Source organism: Schistocerca gregaria, chromosome X (genome assembly GCF_023897955.1).
Source record: "Schistocerca gregaria isolate iqSchGreg1 chromosome X, iqSchGreg1.2, whole genome shotgun sequence".
Classification (NCBI taxonomy): domain Eukaryota; kingdom Metazoa; phylum Arthropoda; class Insecta; order Orthoptera; family Acrididae; genus Schistocerca; species Schistocerca gregaria.
Window position 1 is genome coordinate 643830724 of NC_064931.1, and position 18518 is coordinate 643849241.

The following is an 18518-nucleotide window of genomic DNA, read 5'->3' on the forward strand; positions in this document are numbered from 1 at the left end:
AAAACTTTTGTGTTGAGCCGTCAGGTACTCTGTAATCTGCTTTTTGTCACTTTTGCTAAACAGAAAAATCTTCCTACCTTTTTTAATATTTCTATTTACGGCTGAAATCATCGACGCAGTAACCGCTTTATGATCGCTGATTCCCTGTTCTGCATTAACTGATTCAAATAGTTCGGGTCTGTTTGTCATCAGAAGGTCTAATATATTATCGCCAGTAGTCGGTTTTCTGTTTAACTGCTCAAGGTAGTTTTCAGATAAAGCACTTAAAAATATTTCACTGGATTCTTTGTCCCTGCCACCCGTTATGAACGTTTGAGTCTCCCAGTCTATATCCGGCAAATTAAAATCTCCACCCAGAACTATAACATGGTGGGGAAATCTACTCGAAATATTCTCCAAATTATTCTTCAGGTGCTGAGCCACAACAGCTGCTGAGCCCGGGGGCCTATAGAGACATCCAATTACCATGTCTGAGCCTGCTTTAACCGTGACCTTCACCCAAATCATTTCACAATTCGAATCTCCGTCAATTTCCTTCGATACTATTGCACTTCTTATCGCTATAAACACGCCTCCCCCTTCACTGTCCAGCCTATCTCTGCGGTATACATTCCAATCAGAGTTTAGGATTTCATTACTGTTTACGTCTGGTTTCAGCCAACTTTCTGTTCCTAGTACTATATGGGCGTTGTGACCGTTTATTAATGAGAGCAGTTCTGGGACCTTTCTATAGACGCTCCTGCAGTTTACTATTAGCACATTAATATTGTTATTCCTTGTTGCATTTTGCCTACTCCTGCCTTGCCGCGTCTCAGGAGGCGTCTTGTCGGGCCTAGGGAGGGAATTCTCTAACCTAAAAAAACCCCATGTGCACTCCACACGTACTCCGCTACCCTCGTAGCCGCTTCCCGCGTGTAGTGCACGCCTGACCTATTCGGGGGGACCCTACATTTCTCCACCCGATAGCGGAGGTCGAGAAATTTGCACCCCAGCTCTCCGCAGAATCGTCTGAGCCTCTGGTTTAAGCCTTCCACTCGGCTCCAAACCAGAGGACCGCGATCGGTTCTCGGAACGATACTACAAATAGTTAGCTCTGATTCCACCCCGCGAGCGAGGCTTTCCACCTTCACCATTATATGATAAACTAATGGGGTTATAAACATGATATTTGGTCAATTTGTGCTGCATATGTTAATATGTTACTACAAGTAAATTGAGAACCACCAAACAATCAGAAACTGTTTTATAATAATTAATGTACAAGAAAAGTTAAATTTTACTAGTGAAAGAATTTTTTTTCCTTCAAAATCATAAGAGGTATTATGTTCATTTTACTTGTAAACTGAGGCATATATGTTATATATACAGTACAAATTTCATTGTTTTATCACTTATAGTTCCCATGAAAAGTGTACCTATTCAAAGGCTAAAATAGTATTGGCAGAATAGGGATAAAAATTGCCTTCCATCTCCCCTTAAACCAAGAAATTTTACATTCTGGTATGCACTGAGGTGAAAAATGTGTCACAAACACAACATATAAAAGAGCAGGCAGGAGCTGTTAGTTATACTCAGGTGATTGATGTGAAAACATTTCCAATGTGATTACAGCTGCACAACAGGAAGTAACAGACTTTGAAAGTGAATGCTAGTTCAAACTAGATGCCTCCGACATTTCATTTTCGAAATTGTTAGTGAGTTCAGTATTCTGAGATCCACAGTGTCAAGAGAGTGCTAAGAATAGCAACTTTCAGCAATTACCTCTCACTGTGGATAACACAGTTGCAGAAGAGCGGCATTTGTGTAGAGTTGTCAGAGCTAACAGACAAGTAACACTGCATCAAATAACCACAGAAATCAATATGGTATGTAGAACAAATGTATCTGTTTGGACAGATTTCGCATTAATGGGCTATGGCAGCAGATGGCCAATGCATATGCAGCACAAATTGACCAAATATCAAATGCCTTTGCCAATAGCACATCACCTGCAGTGTGCATCCTAGGCTTGTGACCATATCATTTGGACCTTTCATGATTGTAAACACATGACCTGGGCAGAAGAGTCCCAGTTTTAGTTGGTAAGAGCAGATGGTAGGGTTTGAGTGTGCTGCAGGACCCATGAAACCAAGGAACCCAAGTTGTCAACAAGGCAATGTGCAAGCTGATGGTGCCTACATAATAGTGTGGGTTATGTTTACATGGAATGGACTGTGTCCTCTAGTCCAACTGAACTGATTGTTGACTGGAGATAATTATGTTGAGCTATGTGAAGGTCATTTGCAGCCATTTAGGGACTTTATGTTCCCAAACAACAATGGAATTTTTATGGATGAGAATGTGTCATGATGCCAGACCACAATTGTTTGTGATTGGTTTGAAGAACATTCTGTACAATTCAGGTGAATGGTCTGGCCACACAGATTGCCCAAGATGAATCCCACTGAACATTTATGGAATGTAATCAAGAGGTCAGTTCATGCAAAAGACCTACACAGGCAACACTTTCAAAATTGCGGGTGACTTTAGAGGCAGCATGGCTCAGTATTGCAGCAGGTGACTTGCAGCAACTTGTTGACTTCAGTCCACATCAAGGTGCTGCAGTACACCAGGCAAAAGGAGGTCCATTGTAATATTAGTATGTATCCCATGACCTCTGTCACCTCAGTGTAATTTACATATTTATTTATTGTTCTGTTGAATGCTAAGAAAAATCACTTCCTCATAAGAGAATTTTTGTAGCACTTGACACAATTCTCTGGCTGCATTTTATAACTCATTTTGGCATATCATTAAACGTCAGGAGGAAGAATTTATACTGTTTGACTGTGACCTCTTAGCCCAGAAGTTTTAATTAATGAAGACACCACCTGTGAAAGCCCACATGTTATGATCAGTTTGATATATATCACGAAGTAAGTACACAGCAAATAAAGATGTACAAGCTAGAGCTCTGCTTACCTTAGTCCAGCACTAAATATCCCAGCAACAAAAACACCGGGAAATCCTGGATAGTCACTCAAGGTGTCCATTATATAAAGAGGAAAAAGCTGATCTGGTTTCTTCACCATCTGTGTTTAAAGAGAAAACAGAGGAAAGAAAGAGCTTGGCTTTCAGTTTGATTCAGTGTTTAATAATGTGTTATTTTCAGTCTCAGATTTTCATTTATAGTTTAACTATGAAGACTTATGTGATCACTTAGTGCTTTTGATAAGGTAACTGAGCCAAGTGTTATTGACAAAATAAACAAACACTTTGCTAATTGATAGAATGTCTACACTGAAACAACATATAGGGATAAGACCACCACAATGGAGAAGTAAAATGCCAGATTATGATTATGTGAAAGTGTAGATCCACATTAATGTGGCACATTATTGAACGCTGCTCATATGCCTGGAACAGCTATAAAATTTGAATAATTGACAAAAGAGAAGAAATTCACAAAAGCCCTAAATAATTTGTGTTAGATTTACATGGATGAGCCAAAACATTACGACCACTAGCCACTATGAAATCAAATGACACCTGTTGGATTTGTGAGCTCGTGGTGTGGTAAGCAATATACAGGATTATTATAATTAAGATTGAGCTTCCAAAATATTGTAGAAATAACGCCACTGGTCAGAATGACGTCAAATTTCCATGGAATATTATTGGGATATGGGGAAAACGTATGGCATAAAAAAAAGGGTGAGAAAATTGATCAATAGATGGCGCTGTATGTGTCAGACTATGTAAATGAAAACACCTGTCTTACATATGACTAATTGAAGTTGGTATAAACACACCAGGTACATGGCTTTTCCTCCTTTCACATCTGTGACATTAGGCATGACTATCTCAATGCAGGATTGCTCTCTGCAAGTAAAGCTGTATTACAAGAATGATGACTGCACATACGTTGCTCTGCAGAAGTTCCAGACATTGAATGGTTTGAAAAAAGGCTTTGGTCCAGTGACTGCTGTGGGTCTGGAGAAAATGATTTGGAAATTCAAAAAGACCAGTTCTTTTGATGTGCAACATGGTAGAGGGAGGAAACAAATTGATTTGACATCAGTGGAAGCAGTGGCCACAGCATTGCAGGAGGAGATGAGTGATGGTGTGCAAACATGTAGTGCATGGAGAATTGACCAAGCATTGGACATATCCATGAGCACAATTAGTCAATTCTTACGAAATATCCTTCTTTGCTATCCATTTGAAATTACCCATGTGCATGAGTAGCTTACTGTTGACCTGCCAGTAAGAGAGACCTTTGCTTTAGAATTTCTTGCTTTCATAGAAGTGGGCAATGATTGGCCATGGAAGATTTTGTGGACAGATGAAGCCCACTTCCATCTGACAGGGTATGACATTACGCAGAATTGTCAAATATGTGCAATGGAAAATCCACAAGCAACTCAACCAGTATCACTTCATCCTAAAAAGATCACTGTGTTGTGCAGGTTTACAGCAGAATTTACCATAGGGCCATATTTTTTCAAAGAAACAGAGGCTTCCGGTCCTGTTACCTGTACTGTCACTGGTAAGCACTATGAGTGTCTTTTGCGCAACCACGTCATTCCAGCTCTCCAATAGTGTGGATGGGATCATTTTTGTGCAAGATGGTACACCTCTGTACATTGCAAATCCAGTTAAGCAGCTAATGAAGCACCATTTTGGAAATGCTAGAATTATCAGCCGCCATTTCCCTACGGCCTGGCGATTCCGATCACCTGATATTAATCTGTGTGACTTCTGGCTGTGGGGATATCTGAAAGATGTTGTGTTCAATGTTCCAACTTCAAAATTAACTGCGTTGAAGGCACACATTGTGCAACACATTCTGAATGTGACCCCAGAAGCACTTAGATCAGTTGTGGAACATGCTGTTTCTCAGTTTCAACTTGTTGCGGAAAATAGTGGACAGCATATTGAACATGTTTTGCGCCAGTCATACGAAATTTAATACTACAATTTGATTTTGATTGATGCTTTTTATGCAGGTTTTGGCCTCAGGATGATTAAAAACCAATGTGAGTGATGCTTTTTACGCGGTTTTTGGCTTCGGACAATTAAAAACCAGTTTTTCCCCATCCCGTGTGATGTGACCTTGCCTGGGTGGATGGGCTTATGTAACTAACAGTAAATTGTGATGCTTACAGTGCCATCTATTGCTACATTTTGTAACTATTTATTTTTCTTCTGCCATACGTTTTCCCGCTTCTCTGATAATACTCCGTTGCAATTTGACATCATTCTGACTAGTGGTGTTATTTCTACAGCGGTTTGAAAATTTAACTTTAATTATAATCACCCTGTATATAGGCAGGGCAGAAATGAATGGGGAACTGTTCTAGCAATGATATTAACTACAAATGCATTGTCATAAGCAACTTTGACGAACTTCATATTTTCACCACCCTTTGTCTGGGTATGAGCATATCAAAACGGTGAAGATAATTGGTTGTTCACATTCTACTGTTGTGAGCATCTATGGAACGTGGTTGAGAGACAGTAAAATTGTGAGTTGGTTACAAACAGCTGGATGTCCACACCTCATCATAGCCATTCAGTGCATGCTACTGCACATATGCTTTGAAGCAAATGACCACTATGTATCCCCTTGTTTATCCAGTGGCTTCATCAGTTACTTTTGCAGTGGGCCTGGGATCATTGAGACTGGTTTAGGGATAAATGAAAACATGTCACCTGGTCAGACAAATCACATTTCTTGTTGCACCTCTTCAGAAGCCATATCCACATAAGATGTCATCCAGGTGAACAGCTGCTTAAAACACACCCTGCCAAAGATGTAGGCTGGTAGAGGTAGTATTGTGCTTTGAGGGACATTCAGCTATGTTTCCATAGGCCCTGTGGTAATGATCATGGGTTCCAAGGCAGCTGTGAACTACATGAACATTACTGCAGACCACCCACATTCCTTCATGTTGCATGTTTTCCATGATGTTGATGGTATCTTCCAGCATGATAATTGCCCATGTCACAAGGTCATAATCCTGCTACAGTGGTTTAAGGTGCACAATAGTGAATTCATGTTTATATTTTGGTCACCATATTCACCTCATCTGAATGCAATGGAACTCATGTTGGGTGTTATCAGGTGCCAGCCACACGCCCACAAATAACGAGACCATAATTGACAGGAATTGTATGTCCTGTGCAAAGATATCTGGTGTCACATACTTCCAGAAACATACCAATGACTTGTTGAATCTTTACCATGTATAATTACTTCTGTGTTGCATTACAGACACACAGTTAAGCAAGTGATCATAATGTTTGGCACATCACTGTATTTATTTAGCATTACAAAATTATACAGATACTCAAAAATCCAATAGAGGGCTGTACAAGATCATCATCTGGTCACTCTGTGGCCATCTTCAGTGTTAAAAGGAAATATGAAGAAAAAAGTTACAATAAAGTAACATATATGCCTTATTAATGTACATAAGATTTAAATGTGAGTCAGTCATAAAATAGTGTAACAGCTCAAACATTAACATTTAAGACTTCAGCTCAGCAACCAAAATCAAGTCACGGCTACCATCCAATGCACTGCCAGCTCAGCAGCATCATCAGACATGTCTTCCACAGCTGGTGCTTCCACATGAGGGACACCATATGGACTCTCATCACATGATCAACCAACCTACAAGATTATGCCACAACAGGCCATTGACCATGCTTCAGATGTTTCAATGCAGCCTCAAGCAGAGGCCTTCCACAACTGTCAGCACCTGGAAATGGGATTTAAACCACCAGAACCAACCTGTCAGCAAGTCATCATAGCTAAGCTGTCTGATGATGCACAGTCTGTGTCAGTTGTCACTGTCTATGACACTGTCTCCGCTAGACCACAAATGAACGATTGCTGTCTGAGTATCCTACCCAGCCACAGGGACATCATCTCACTGCTCCACCACCACTCCACGGCCATCAACCACCATCTGCCAGCATGTTGTGGTAGCCAGACCACCACAACCATCCAAGAGAAAGGCCTGTGTCAGCACACCTGCACCACTGTGCTGGGGTCTGAGGATCACCTTCCATTGCCTGAAATCTGTCTGTTTCAGATATGCTGAACTACGTCTGTTCAGTTTTCATCAATAAAGTATTCTGTCAACTGACTGACTGCCTTCTTTGCTCACTCAATCGCCAACCTGCAGCAGAGAACTACTTACCCACTTGTACCTTGCAGTAAACTCATGTTACAATATTGGTATCAGAAGTGGAAAGTCAATTCAAAACTCCAAGAAAACATGGGTCTATTACTCTATAAGGTTGTTCTTGGTACACAAATGCCCACACTTTTTGAATTATGTCAACCTACTCCAGAGGAGGAAGCAGCCTCTGCTCAGGACTTTATTAAAATGACTGAAGGAATATGATATCAGGTGAAAAAAGAAGACAGAGGTTCTAGAAAGACAGGAGAACACTCACAATAAGAAAGCAGAATTACATAAGTATAATGTTGGGCAGTGGGTCATGTTATCTAACCCTCATGTTCCGAATGGGAAAGGAAAGAAGTTCATTTTGCAATACCAAGGATCCTATCAGATAGTGAAACAACATCCCCAGTTAACATTAAAACATAACGCTCCATCTGAGCCATGTGGTTTGTATAGAAAGAATAATCCCATTTCAAGGTGAACTGGAAGGACTGCCTCAATTACCAACAGCTTCTTCTGAAAGAGGAAGGGAATTGGGTAAAGAAAGCAGAAGAAAGAAAGGTAGAAATAAGCCAGTGATGCAGAGTGTACCTGAAATTGTTCCAATACATCCATACACCTATACACCTTAAGACCACAAGGTGATCTCATGAGTTGGATGTTTGTAATTGCTTAACAGTTATGTATTATGGTTATATTTATGTTGTATTATTTCTATGAGAGAGGTTCACAGGGTACATTTGCATATAGGTAACAGGTTAGAGAACTACGAGGTGCATTCAAGTTCTAAGGCCTCCGATTTGTTTTCTAATTAACTACTCACCTGAAATTGATGAAACTGGTGTTACTTCTCGACGTAATCGCCCTGCAGACGTACACATTTTTGACAATGCTGATGCCATGATTCCATGGCAGCGGCGAAGGCTTCTTTAGAAGTCTGTTTTGACCACTGGAAAATCGCTGAGGCAATAGCAGCACGGCTGATGAATGTGCGGCCACGGAGAGTGTCTTTCATTGTTGGAAAAAGCCGAAAGTCACTAGGAGCCAGGTCAGGTAAGTAGGGAGCATGAGGAGTCACTTCAAAGTTGTTATCACGAAGAAACTGTTGTGTAACATTAGCTCGATGTGCGGGTGCGTTGTCTTGGTGAAACAGCACCCGCGCAGCCCTTGTTGCAGTGCAGGAAGGAATTTGTTCTTCAAAACAATTTTCGTAGGATGCACCTGTTACCATAGTGCCCTTTGGAACGCAATGGGTAAGGATTATGCCCTCGCTGTCCCAGAACATGGACACCATAATTTTTTCAGCACTGGCGGTTACCCGAAATTTTTTTGGTGACGGTGAATCTGTGTGCTTCCATTGAGCTGACTGGCACTTTGTTTCTGGATTGAAAAATGGCATCCACGTCTGATCCATTGTCACAACCAATTAAAAGAAAGTCCAATTCATGCTGTCGTTGTGCGTCAACATTGCTTGGCAACATGCCACACGGGCAGCCATGTGGTCGTCCGTCAGCATTCGTGGCACCCACCTGGATGACAGTTTTCGCATTTTCAGGTCATCATGCAGGATTGTGTGCACAGAACCCACAGAAATGCCAACTCTGGAGGTGATCTGTTCAACAGTCATTCGGCGATCCCCCAAAACAATTCTCTCCACTTTCTTGATCATGTCGTCAGACCGGCTTGTGCGAGCCCGAGGCTGTTTCGGTTTGTTGTCACATGATGTTCTGCCTTCATTAAACTGTCACACCCACAAACACACTTTCAACACATCCATAACTCCATCACCAGATGTCTCCTTCAACTGTTGATGGATTTCAATTGGTTTCACATCACATAAATTCAGAAAATGAATGATTGCACGCTGTTCAAGTAAGGAAAAAAATGGTTCCAATGGCTCTGAGCACTATGGGACTAAACATCTATGTCATCAGTCCCCTAGAACTTAGAACTACTTAATCCTAACTAACCTAAGGGCAGCACACAACACCCAGCCATCACGAGGCAGAGAAAATCCCTGACCCCGGGAACCCGGGCGTGGGAAGCGGAAACGCTACCGCACGACCACGAGATGCGGGCTTCAAGTAAGGAAAACGTCGCCATTTTAAGTATTTAAAACAGTTCTCATTCTCACTGCTCGCGGTAAAATTCCATCTGCCGTATGGTGCTGCCATCTCTGGGACGTATTGACAATGAATGCGGCCTCATTTTAAAACAATGCGCATGTTTCTGTTTCCAGTCCGGAGAAAAAGAATCGGAGGCCCTAGAACTTGAATGCACCTCATATTAATAGAACAGTAGTGTGTCTAATTCAAATCCATTGTTTTCTTTAAAATGTGGTTGGTATGAAGTAGATAAGCACATAGATCATAAGTTGGCAGTAAGTGAGAATGAGTAAGTACATGTGTGTCACACTTTGGTGTGTACATTTAAGGTTGAAGACTCTTTGTAACAGATGTCTTCTATGTCAAGCCAGTCAGTTAAGATGAAATGAAATGATTGTATGGCATTGTTGGCTGGGATGTCCTAATTGGGTTCGGCTGCCAAGTGCAGGTCTTATTTTATTAGGCGCCACATTGGGGGACTTGCGGCCAGTAATGAGGATGAAATGATGATGAGGACAACACAACACCCATTCCCCAAGTGGAGAAAATCTCCAATCCAACTGGGAATGGAATCCGAGCCCAGGGCTTGGGAGACAAGCACGTTACCACCCAGATAAGCAGGTAGACAGTCAGTTAAGATGATGAGGCATATGAGAAAATACTACTCTCCACTGTGGAGTCACTGTAGTGATGAGCTAGGCAAGTCACTATTTGCAGCAAAAATAAAGTACACCCAGTACCTAAGTTATGCAGGTATACTCTGTTTCAAGAAGCTGGCAACTAACTGCCCAAGGAGATCATTGCAAGTGAAACAAATTTTTCCAAAAGATAGAGTCACACTAGCTGTACTCAGTACCAAAACCAATAGTAGTCATTGCCATCTGTCATGACCAATAACATTTCATCAGCACCCAGCATATAGAGCTAATAAGTCAGGGATTGCTAGTGAATGGTACACAGTGTGACACTTCAGGTCCCACATTCTGGTTACCTGCCACCATTAACAGAACCACAATTCTAAATACCAGCTACTCATTAATTTATCTAATGGACTTTCCTTTAGAAATCCAACCCAAGGAAAACCTGACTCTTCTAAATTCCTCGTTAGACCAAACTCTTCTGCCTACCTTGGACCAGATGATAGCAGCACAAAAGTGATCATGTGATGAAGGAACATCTACTCAGTCATATAAGAAAACAATGGAATGAACAAGGCACTTGCCTCATAACCACAGGGACTAGCACATCAGCCGTTTGTGTAATTTTGAGCATAATAACGATTGCGTACTGCCATCTCACACACAGAGTTGCAAATCCTGCCCCTACCTTCCATCAACATGTGGGTCCACAACAGACATGCTGGTACCAGTGAAGAAGTGACTCAACCACAGTGAACAATAGTAAATTGTGAAAGAAAAAAGAGGGGAAAAAACAAAGAGGGATACAGAAATTCAGTGCTTAAGCATTTTAGGAGTGAGATATTGTATTTAGTGTAAAATAAAACAAAAAGGGACACACACCAAAGTCTTATTCAAGAAATGAAGAAACATTGATAGATGTGAAAGTGTGCTGTTACAGTCAGACTAACAAAATAGGAATCCAGAGGACTGGGTTAAGCTAAGATGGGAGGAAATGTAATGCCCCAAACACTGCCAGCTGGAACAACAGACCAGCAGCCAAAGCCAGGTCGCAGTTACCAGCCAATGCCCTGCCAGCTCAGTGATGTCAGAAAATGGGCACCTGCAACTGGCACTTCCACATGAGGGACGTCATGCAGACTACTGTCACATGATTGACTGATTAACCAACTATGCCACACCAGGCCATCAATCCCATTCCAGATGTTTTGATGCAGTCCCAGTACAGGGGGTCTTCCACAACTGCCACCGTATGGAAATGGAATCTGTATCATCAGGACCATCCCATCACAAAGTCGTCACAGCTGAACCGTCCAATGACTCACAGCCTCTGTTGGTAGTCACTAAAACCATGACAGTGCCTCCGCCTCTGCACATGGGCACCACCTTGCTACTGCACTGCTACACTGCAGCGACCAGCTGCCACGTGCTATCATGATGTAGTAACTGGCCACTGCAATCGCTGACAGGAAACGCCTGCATCGGGACACACATACCAGTGTGCTGAAGCCTGAGGATCACTTTGCATCACCTGCAGTCTGTCTGTTTCAGAGGTGTTGAACCATGTATATTCATGTTCATCAGTAAAGTGTTCTATTCAACTAAATTGGCTTCCTTCTTCACCCAATTCATTGTCAACATCCAGCAGAGAATCACTCACCCACTCCTATCTTACAGTAAATGTAAGTCAAAACATTCAGACCACATATATATGCACATAGTCCCAACTGGACTAGACACATTAAAGGCTGAGTCCACATTGAGACTCCTGTTTACAGATATAACTGGCTTCAGTGTATGTCATGCTGATTTACAGTTTTACATGTGTGATGTGTTGACAAAATTGATATGTTTTATCATTTTATTTATTACTTTATACTTTTCAATAACTTATGTACATAGAGCAAATCATGTGGTTGCAAATAAAAAGTTTGACTAATGTCTTACAGTTACATATGGTGGCAATTGCGTCAACTAAGCAGTGGCATCAGTTGTTGCTGTATGCTTTACTGAACATAGTTCAAAAAATATGAAAGATGTTGTTCAGAATTCTTACATTAATAATTTTTTTATTAAATTGTGTTACATACTAAGGACAACTGGAGGAGTTGGGCAGACAGAAGTGATGTTATAAGGCATTGTACCAGCAGTGGTATATCAAAAGGACCATAAATCTTTCTGTTTTAAATGACCTTTCCCATAAGTTTCACACAAAAAAACTTCATAATTTGCACTGTTTGGTGTCAAAACTAGTAAAATTAAGTCATGCAAAAATGTAGGAAATACATAGGGCTTCATTTCAGATCAGTGCTCCCTATCTCTCATTCCCCATCAAATTTTAGCCTCACCAATACCCCCTCTACTCCACCCACTCTTCCTTCCTAACAGCCTTTCCTACCCCATTAATACTACTTCACTCCTCCAATATTATACCATCACACCCCTACCCTCCATAATGAACAAATTTTTCTCCTTCAACAACAGACTCCCTATGCCAGGGCAGGCTATTCCAGTTTTTGTGCCGGGAAAGTGCTACATTTCAGTATCAAGTTTTAAATGTGCTCTTATTGTGTTTTGTTTTACCTTTTATTATTACTGTTTTTAACTTGAAGAGCAGGAAGTCATGTTGGGATCAGCCCATAGTAGCCAAATTCCAATGACTTTTAAACAGTTTCCAAAACTGGGAGCTTCTTGTGGTCACATGCTCGTTAAGCAGTGTCCTGTGAGATGATGTCTGATGGTAAAAGATTTCAAACTCCTCCAACAGGTCCATATGCCTTCCCTCCTTGCATGGATGGAGCATCCTCATATGTGAGCACAAAACTAGTCCACTGTTGCAGCTGTGATGTAATTTAAACAGTGGCCTCAGTGTGAAGTCAACCTTTGACATGAATGCTCCAGTTGGCACTATGTGCATATATAAGTGGTTTTAATGTTTTAACTTACATTTACAGGTATGAACCTTATGACTGTCTCACATTTAAAGCCTAAAAAACTTTACATTTAATAAGGCATGCATGTTATCTTATTGTAAGTGGTTCTTCATATGTCTTTTTAGAACTGAAGATGGCCACAAAGTGACCAGAACCTAGATATGGAATAAATATTATTTGTGACTGATTGTTGTACCCTTTACTACTTGGAATAAATAAAGTTTCTGGCCACAAATGTTCCCAATAGAATGAACCCTGTAACTTTTATAATTAATGTTATAGTTTTAAAATGCTGTAGAAAGAGAACCACTGCTCAGAATGGCATCAAATTTGAACAACATATTATTGATGCAGCGGGAAACATCATGGGAAAAAAATGAACAAAAATTTTATTGATAGATGGAGCCATAAGCAACTCCATTTAAGAAATTAAATGAGGTTGGCTAAAAACAACAGCTTTGTTTTGGGCTGCACATTGTACCACTTGAACTGTTCAATGTGCATGACTACACAAGTTTTGCAGTCAACAGTTGTGGCACTGTTAGTTATGTAAGCCAATCCACTATGACAGGGTCATAGCACATCAGATGGAAAATGTCAGTTTTTATTTGTCCTGAGGCCAAAAACCACATAAAACAAAAATGACATTGGTTTATAATTGTCCCGAGACTGATGCAAGGTGTGTTCAGTATACTGTCCTCTCTTTCCTGTCACAAATAAAAATCAAAAAACAGCTTGTTCCACAACATATTGGAGTGTCTCGGGTCTTGTTCAAAATGTGTTGTACAATGTGTGCTTCAATTCAGCTCCATTTGATATAGGAGCACTGAACCAACATCTTTTAGACAACCCCACACCCAGAAGTCACACAGACTAAGATGAGGTGAGCTGGATGGCCAGGTTGTAGGGAAATTATGGCTGATAGTTCTAGCATTTCCAAAATACCTCTGCAGCATCTTGCATAAAAATGATCCTATCCACACATCCATACTGTTGAAGGGTTGGAATGACAGTGGTATGCAAAAGACTCTTATAGCATTTACCAGCGATGGTACAGGTAACATGACACAAAGGACTAATTTCTCATTTCCTTAAAAAAATTTGCAGCCCTACCATAAACAATACCATCAACCTGCACCATAAAGTCACCTTTGCAGAATGAAGTGCTATCGGCTGATGAGTGTGCAGATTTTCTGCTGCTCATTTTCTGCAATTATGTATGCTGACATGTCATTGGAGATGGAAATGGGCTTTTTCTGTCCACAGAATGTTCCATGGCCATTCATTGTCTGCTTTCATGTGAGCAAGAAATTCCAGAGGGAATGCTTATCTTTCTGGCAGAACAGCAGCAAACAGTGCCTGAAGATGGGAAGATTTTGTATGAACAGCAATGCAGGCTGTTTCATAGGATTTTATGTGCCATGCTCACAGGTACAACGTTTGTGGAATTCAACATGTAATGCTTGGCCACATCTTCAACAGATATTGAGTCAAATGCTTTCCTCCCTCTGCCACATTGCACTGCAAAAGAATCAGTCTTTTCAAATTTTGTAATCATTTCCTGTATACCCTTAGCAGACATCAGAACAATGCCCTTTTTCTTACCCTTGAGTGTCTGGAACCTCTGCAGGACTGCTGGCGCATGGTCACGGTCCTTGTAAAACAGCTCTGCCACCAGAATGTGAGTCTTCCATGGAGACAGTCATGCTGAGTGTATCAGGTACAAAATGAGGAGCAGCTGTGTGTTGCATGGCTGTTGCTGTGCATATTCTCATGCTCACAGTGCTACCTATTGGTCAAATTTTTGTTAAATTCTTCTTTTCACTACAACATCCCCCCCCCCCCCCCCCTGCCTCAATAGTATTCTGTTGAGATTTGATGTCATTCTGGGCAGTGGTTCTCTTTCCACGGCATTTTGAAACTGAAACTTTAATTATGGTCACCTTGTACAGGAATGATAAAAGTAGAGAATTTAGGTCACTTGCACAATGATTCAGATAATTGTTTTTCCCAGCTAGAATCTGTGGGTGAAATATGAATGGGAGCCATGTGACAGTGTTAATATATATAGTATACCCTCTGTCATACTCAGTATTTTGATCTAAGAAGTCTGAGATATTAGTGACTTAACTGAAAGACATACTGATAAATAATATTCACCTGTGATGTAATAGGATCACAATCATGGTACCTTGCAAATATTAGCATCCCTGCATACACTGTCAGGAAAACAATGGCTGTCCAACCAACTGCATTTATCCACATCATTCTGGAACAGATAAATGTTTATTATTTATTTAAACTGCAACATATTTCATAGCAGGAATGACAAAATGAAATTTTTGCCACATCATTTTACACACAAATGAGTGTGCAACTTACTGTAATATAATCCACACCTATTTTCCTGCAGTTCAGTATATGGTTGCAACTGATTTTGATACATCAGGTCAAGAACTATACTTCTGTTGCACTCTAATAATGATATGCACCAATTTTACAACAGGGCGTCTGCAGAGAAATATGCCATGTGCCCTCCACAAATATATTAGCTCACTGAAAAAAAGTTAAACACCAGGAATGAGTGCTCCAGTTTGCATATCACTTGGAACATTTGCATACTATGAAAGAACATGGAAATTATTAGAGCTGTCATAATTTTAACATCTAGAATGATCAGTGGGTCAGTTTATTCAAAGGAGGATAGTTGAGCTATACATGATTATGAACCACAATTAAATTGTGCTTCCAGATCTGGTGGCATGGCACATCCAACTATTGTAACATGGAACAAACGGTCCATATTGTTAACTCTTAAGTCTATCTGATGTGATTTTACAAACTTCTCAGTTTTGTATGATTTTGGTGCTTAACTTTTTTGTCAGTGAGAAATATGTATGCAAATGCAACTATTCACTACAGGTGATGAACTAGTTTTAATAACTGTCTGCATGGCAGAATAGGTTAAAAATAATAAAATTAAAATTTACTTATTAATTAAAGAATTCATTAACCATTGTTTCATAAATAAAGTATTACACATGGGTTTTACTTAGAGATATTAAAGCAGATGAATTCTACTCAGGTCACAGCTATAGCTTTATCCCTGGCATGATAAGTTTATACTTCTTGCTGGGCATGAAATCAGCAAACCTCAGTGTAACGCAAACCACTTTGAAATAGTGATGAAAATGATGTTTTTTTTCTTAACTTTGACCTTATGGTAGATATAATACAATCTGTAAGAGAAAACTTCTGAGTCAGTTTCATTAAAGAAATGAGATCAATGTATTTTAAGAACTTACTTGGTGATGACACCAGAGAAATAATGGCCATGAAGTTTAGGAAATACATTTTTAGCAAATGACACTCATGTGGATAAAACAAAATTGAATGACTTGATGACAGGAATTTGGCAACAGATGTTCTGAAATTAGTAAACTGCACTTTGAGTTACATCAGTGAGATAATTGTAAACATAGCCCCATTAGCAGCTGAATACTTCAAAGTGAAGGAAAAAGGAGTTGGAGTTGGTTATTACTTTAAATAAGGAAGACAATGAAACTCTTTTACTGTAGCAAAATGAATTTTCATTCAAGAAAAACTATCAAATGATGAGGCAAATCATTGGGAAACATGGAGAATTCAACAGAGAGACACATTTATTATTCATAGATAATATGAAAGCTTTCATTAAAGTAAACAGAGAAAAGCTATGGAAGATAATAAACAAAAAAGGAATACATGTAATAAAGGTAGTAGAAAGTATGTACCAAGGATCAGAAATCACCACTGCAGGAAACAGAAAATCTAAGATCCAGATGAATTTGGAAGTGGGGCAAGAATTCAGCTTGTTGCAAATTCTTATTTATATTTATATGGATGACATGCTGAGGCCATGGGTGAATAAATTAGGTCTTTATACATAAGACCTTTACTTGTGGTGACTAGTTTTGGATATGATGTCTGCAACAAAAGAAATTATTTGATAATATTACTCTTTGCTGATGACCAAATTGTATTGTTGATTCATGCTCCAAACAGCTGCCAAAGTTATACAGTCTATAAGTATCTTAAATTACTGAACCATCACCTCCATCATAAGTACTGAAACATAACACAAGCAGTACATTTGCAAACAGTTACAATCAGTAATTTTGAGTAATACTTCTAAAATCATCTACAGTGTATTATCAGTGCTTCTTGCAAAACAGCACCAGGACACACATTGCATTCAACTAGTATGTAAGATGTCTTATAACTAATTGCTTCACTAGTAATGCTTACTCCTTTCCATCGTAATCATATTACAGTGCAAGTAGTGGAACATAGGAATGTGTGGATTCATGAATATCGTTTTACAAAGCCAATTTATTAAGTAAAGGAAAGATATCATCCTGAGCCTGTAGGCATCACTAGGTGCAGATACAGAGGGGGCATGTGGTCAGCACACCACTCTCCCGGCCGTTATCAGTTTTCTTGACCAGTGCCACTACTTCTCAATCAAGTAGTTCGTCAGTGGACCTCACTATGGCTGAGTGCACCATGCTTGTCAACAGCACTTGGCAGAACTGGACAGTGACCCATCCAAGTGCTAGATAAGTCTGACAGCACTTAACTCTGGTGATCTGACAAGAAATGGTCTTACCACTGTGATAAGGCTGTTGGCTGAGGTGGAGACAACAATTGATTGAAAACTGAAATGACAGAAGATTCACAATACGCGTAGCCACAGATGTTATGGTGTTTATCAGTAGCCACATGTCATCATAAAATAGTGGACCATCAGTATATTATGTTAAAATTATGAAATTCCTGCCAAAAGTATAAAATTCACAAAGATTTATAGTAGTTATGGAACTTAGGTTATGAACTTAGATAACTCTATTACAATGTGTTTCACAAAATCTTGACAGCAGAGAAATAATTTTGATTAGTAAATCTTTAAATGAAATAATGTGAAAAGAAGATTAATGCCTGTGCAACATAGTAATCATCACCACTGGTGGTGCAGTGTTCCTGTGTAAAAGTCTTTGAAAGCAATAGATATTGATCTTGCTGGCCAATTCAGTAAGCAGCAGCTTATTGGTGGTCCAAATGTCTTTCGTGGACTGAGAATGCAGTTCATATGTGATGTTAGTGCTGTCTTTGGGGGCAGTACATGATTGACCTTGGCTGTTGTATGAGGGAACCATGCAGATTACGGTGGCCTTGAAGCTTTCCCTGATGCAAACATTCTTGCTTTGAAGACTTGGAGTATAGCGGAGAGGTACCATAGGGAAGGTTCCCTATGGTACCTTGGTTTCAGACAAGCCATTTAATTTGTCCACTATAAGAAAGAAGAAGCTGAATGCAGATGAGCATTTGTTCATTTGAGTGAAAGTAGGCAACAACAATTGTAAAATAAAGATTACAGGTGACTATATGTTGTCTTATAGACAATAAAAATTCCTTATCTCCTTTACTAACTCCTTATCTTTAAAAAAAAAAATTAATTCACTTATATACACTGTTAGTGCATAGTTATGTACTAGGTGTAGTGTGACCTTGAGGCAGCTGATGTGTTTTGTCTGGTGATGAGGCACTTTGCTACCTTAAGAGAGTGGACTTATTGAGGGGCCAATCATCAGATGTCTGTCTGCATTCACTGATGGCGCTAAAGTT

General features: G+C 39.9%; 1 protein-coding gene across 3 annotated transcripts in view; it reads right to left on the reverse strand.

Moving 5' to 3' along the window:
* LOC126299138 (sodium-coupled monocarboxylate transporter 1-like) overlaps nucleotides 1-18518 on the reverse strand; it is a 332547-nt gene that overhangs the window by 24685 nt on the left and 289344 nt on the right. For all 3 annotated transcript variants that reach the window (XM_049990900.1, XM_049990901.1, XM_049990899.1), the window contains exons 9-10: nucleotides 15015-15123; nucleotides 2962-3071 (exon numbers count right to left, since the gene is read on the reverse strand). In XM_049990900.1, coding sequence (XP_049846857.1) covers nucleotides 2962-3071; nucleotides 15015-15123 — 219 coding nt within the window. The remainder of the gene's footprint in view (nucleotides 1-2961; nucleotides 3072-15014; nucleotides 15124-18518) is intronic.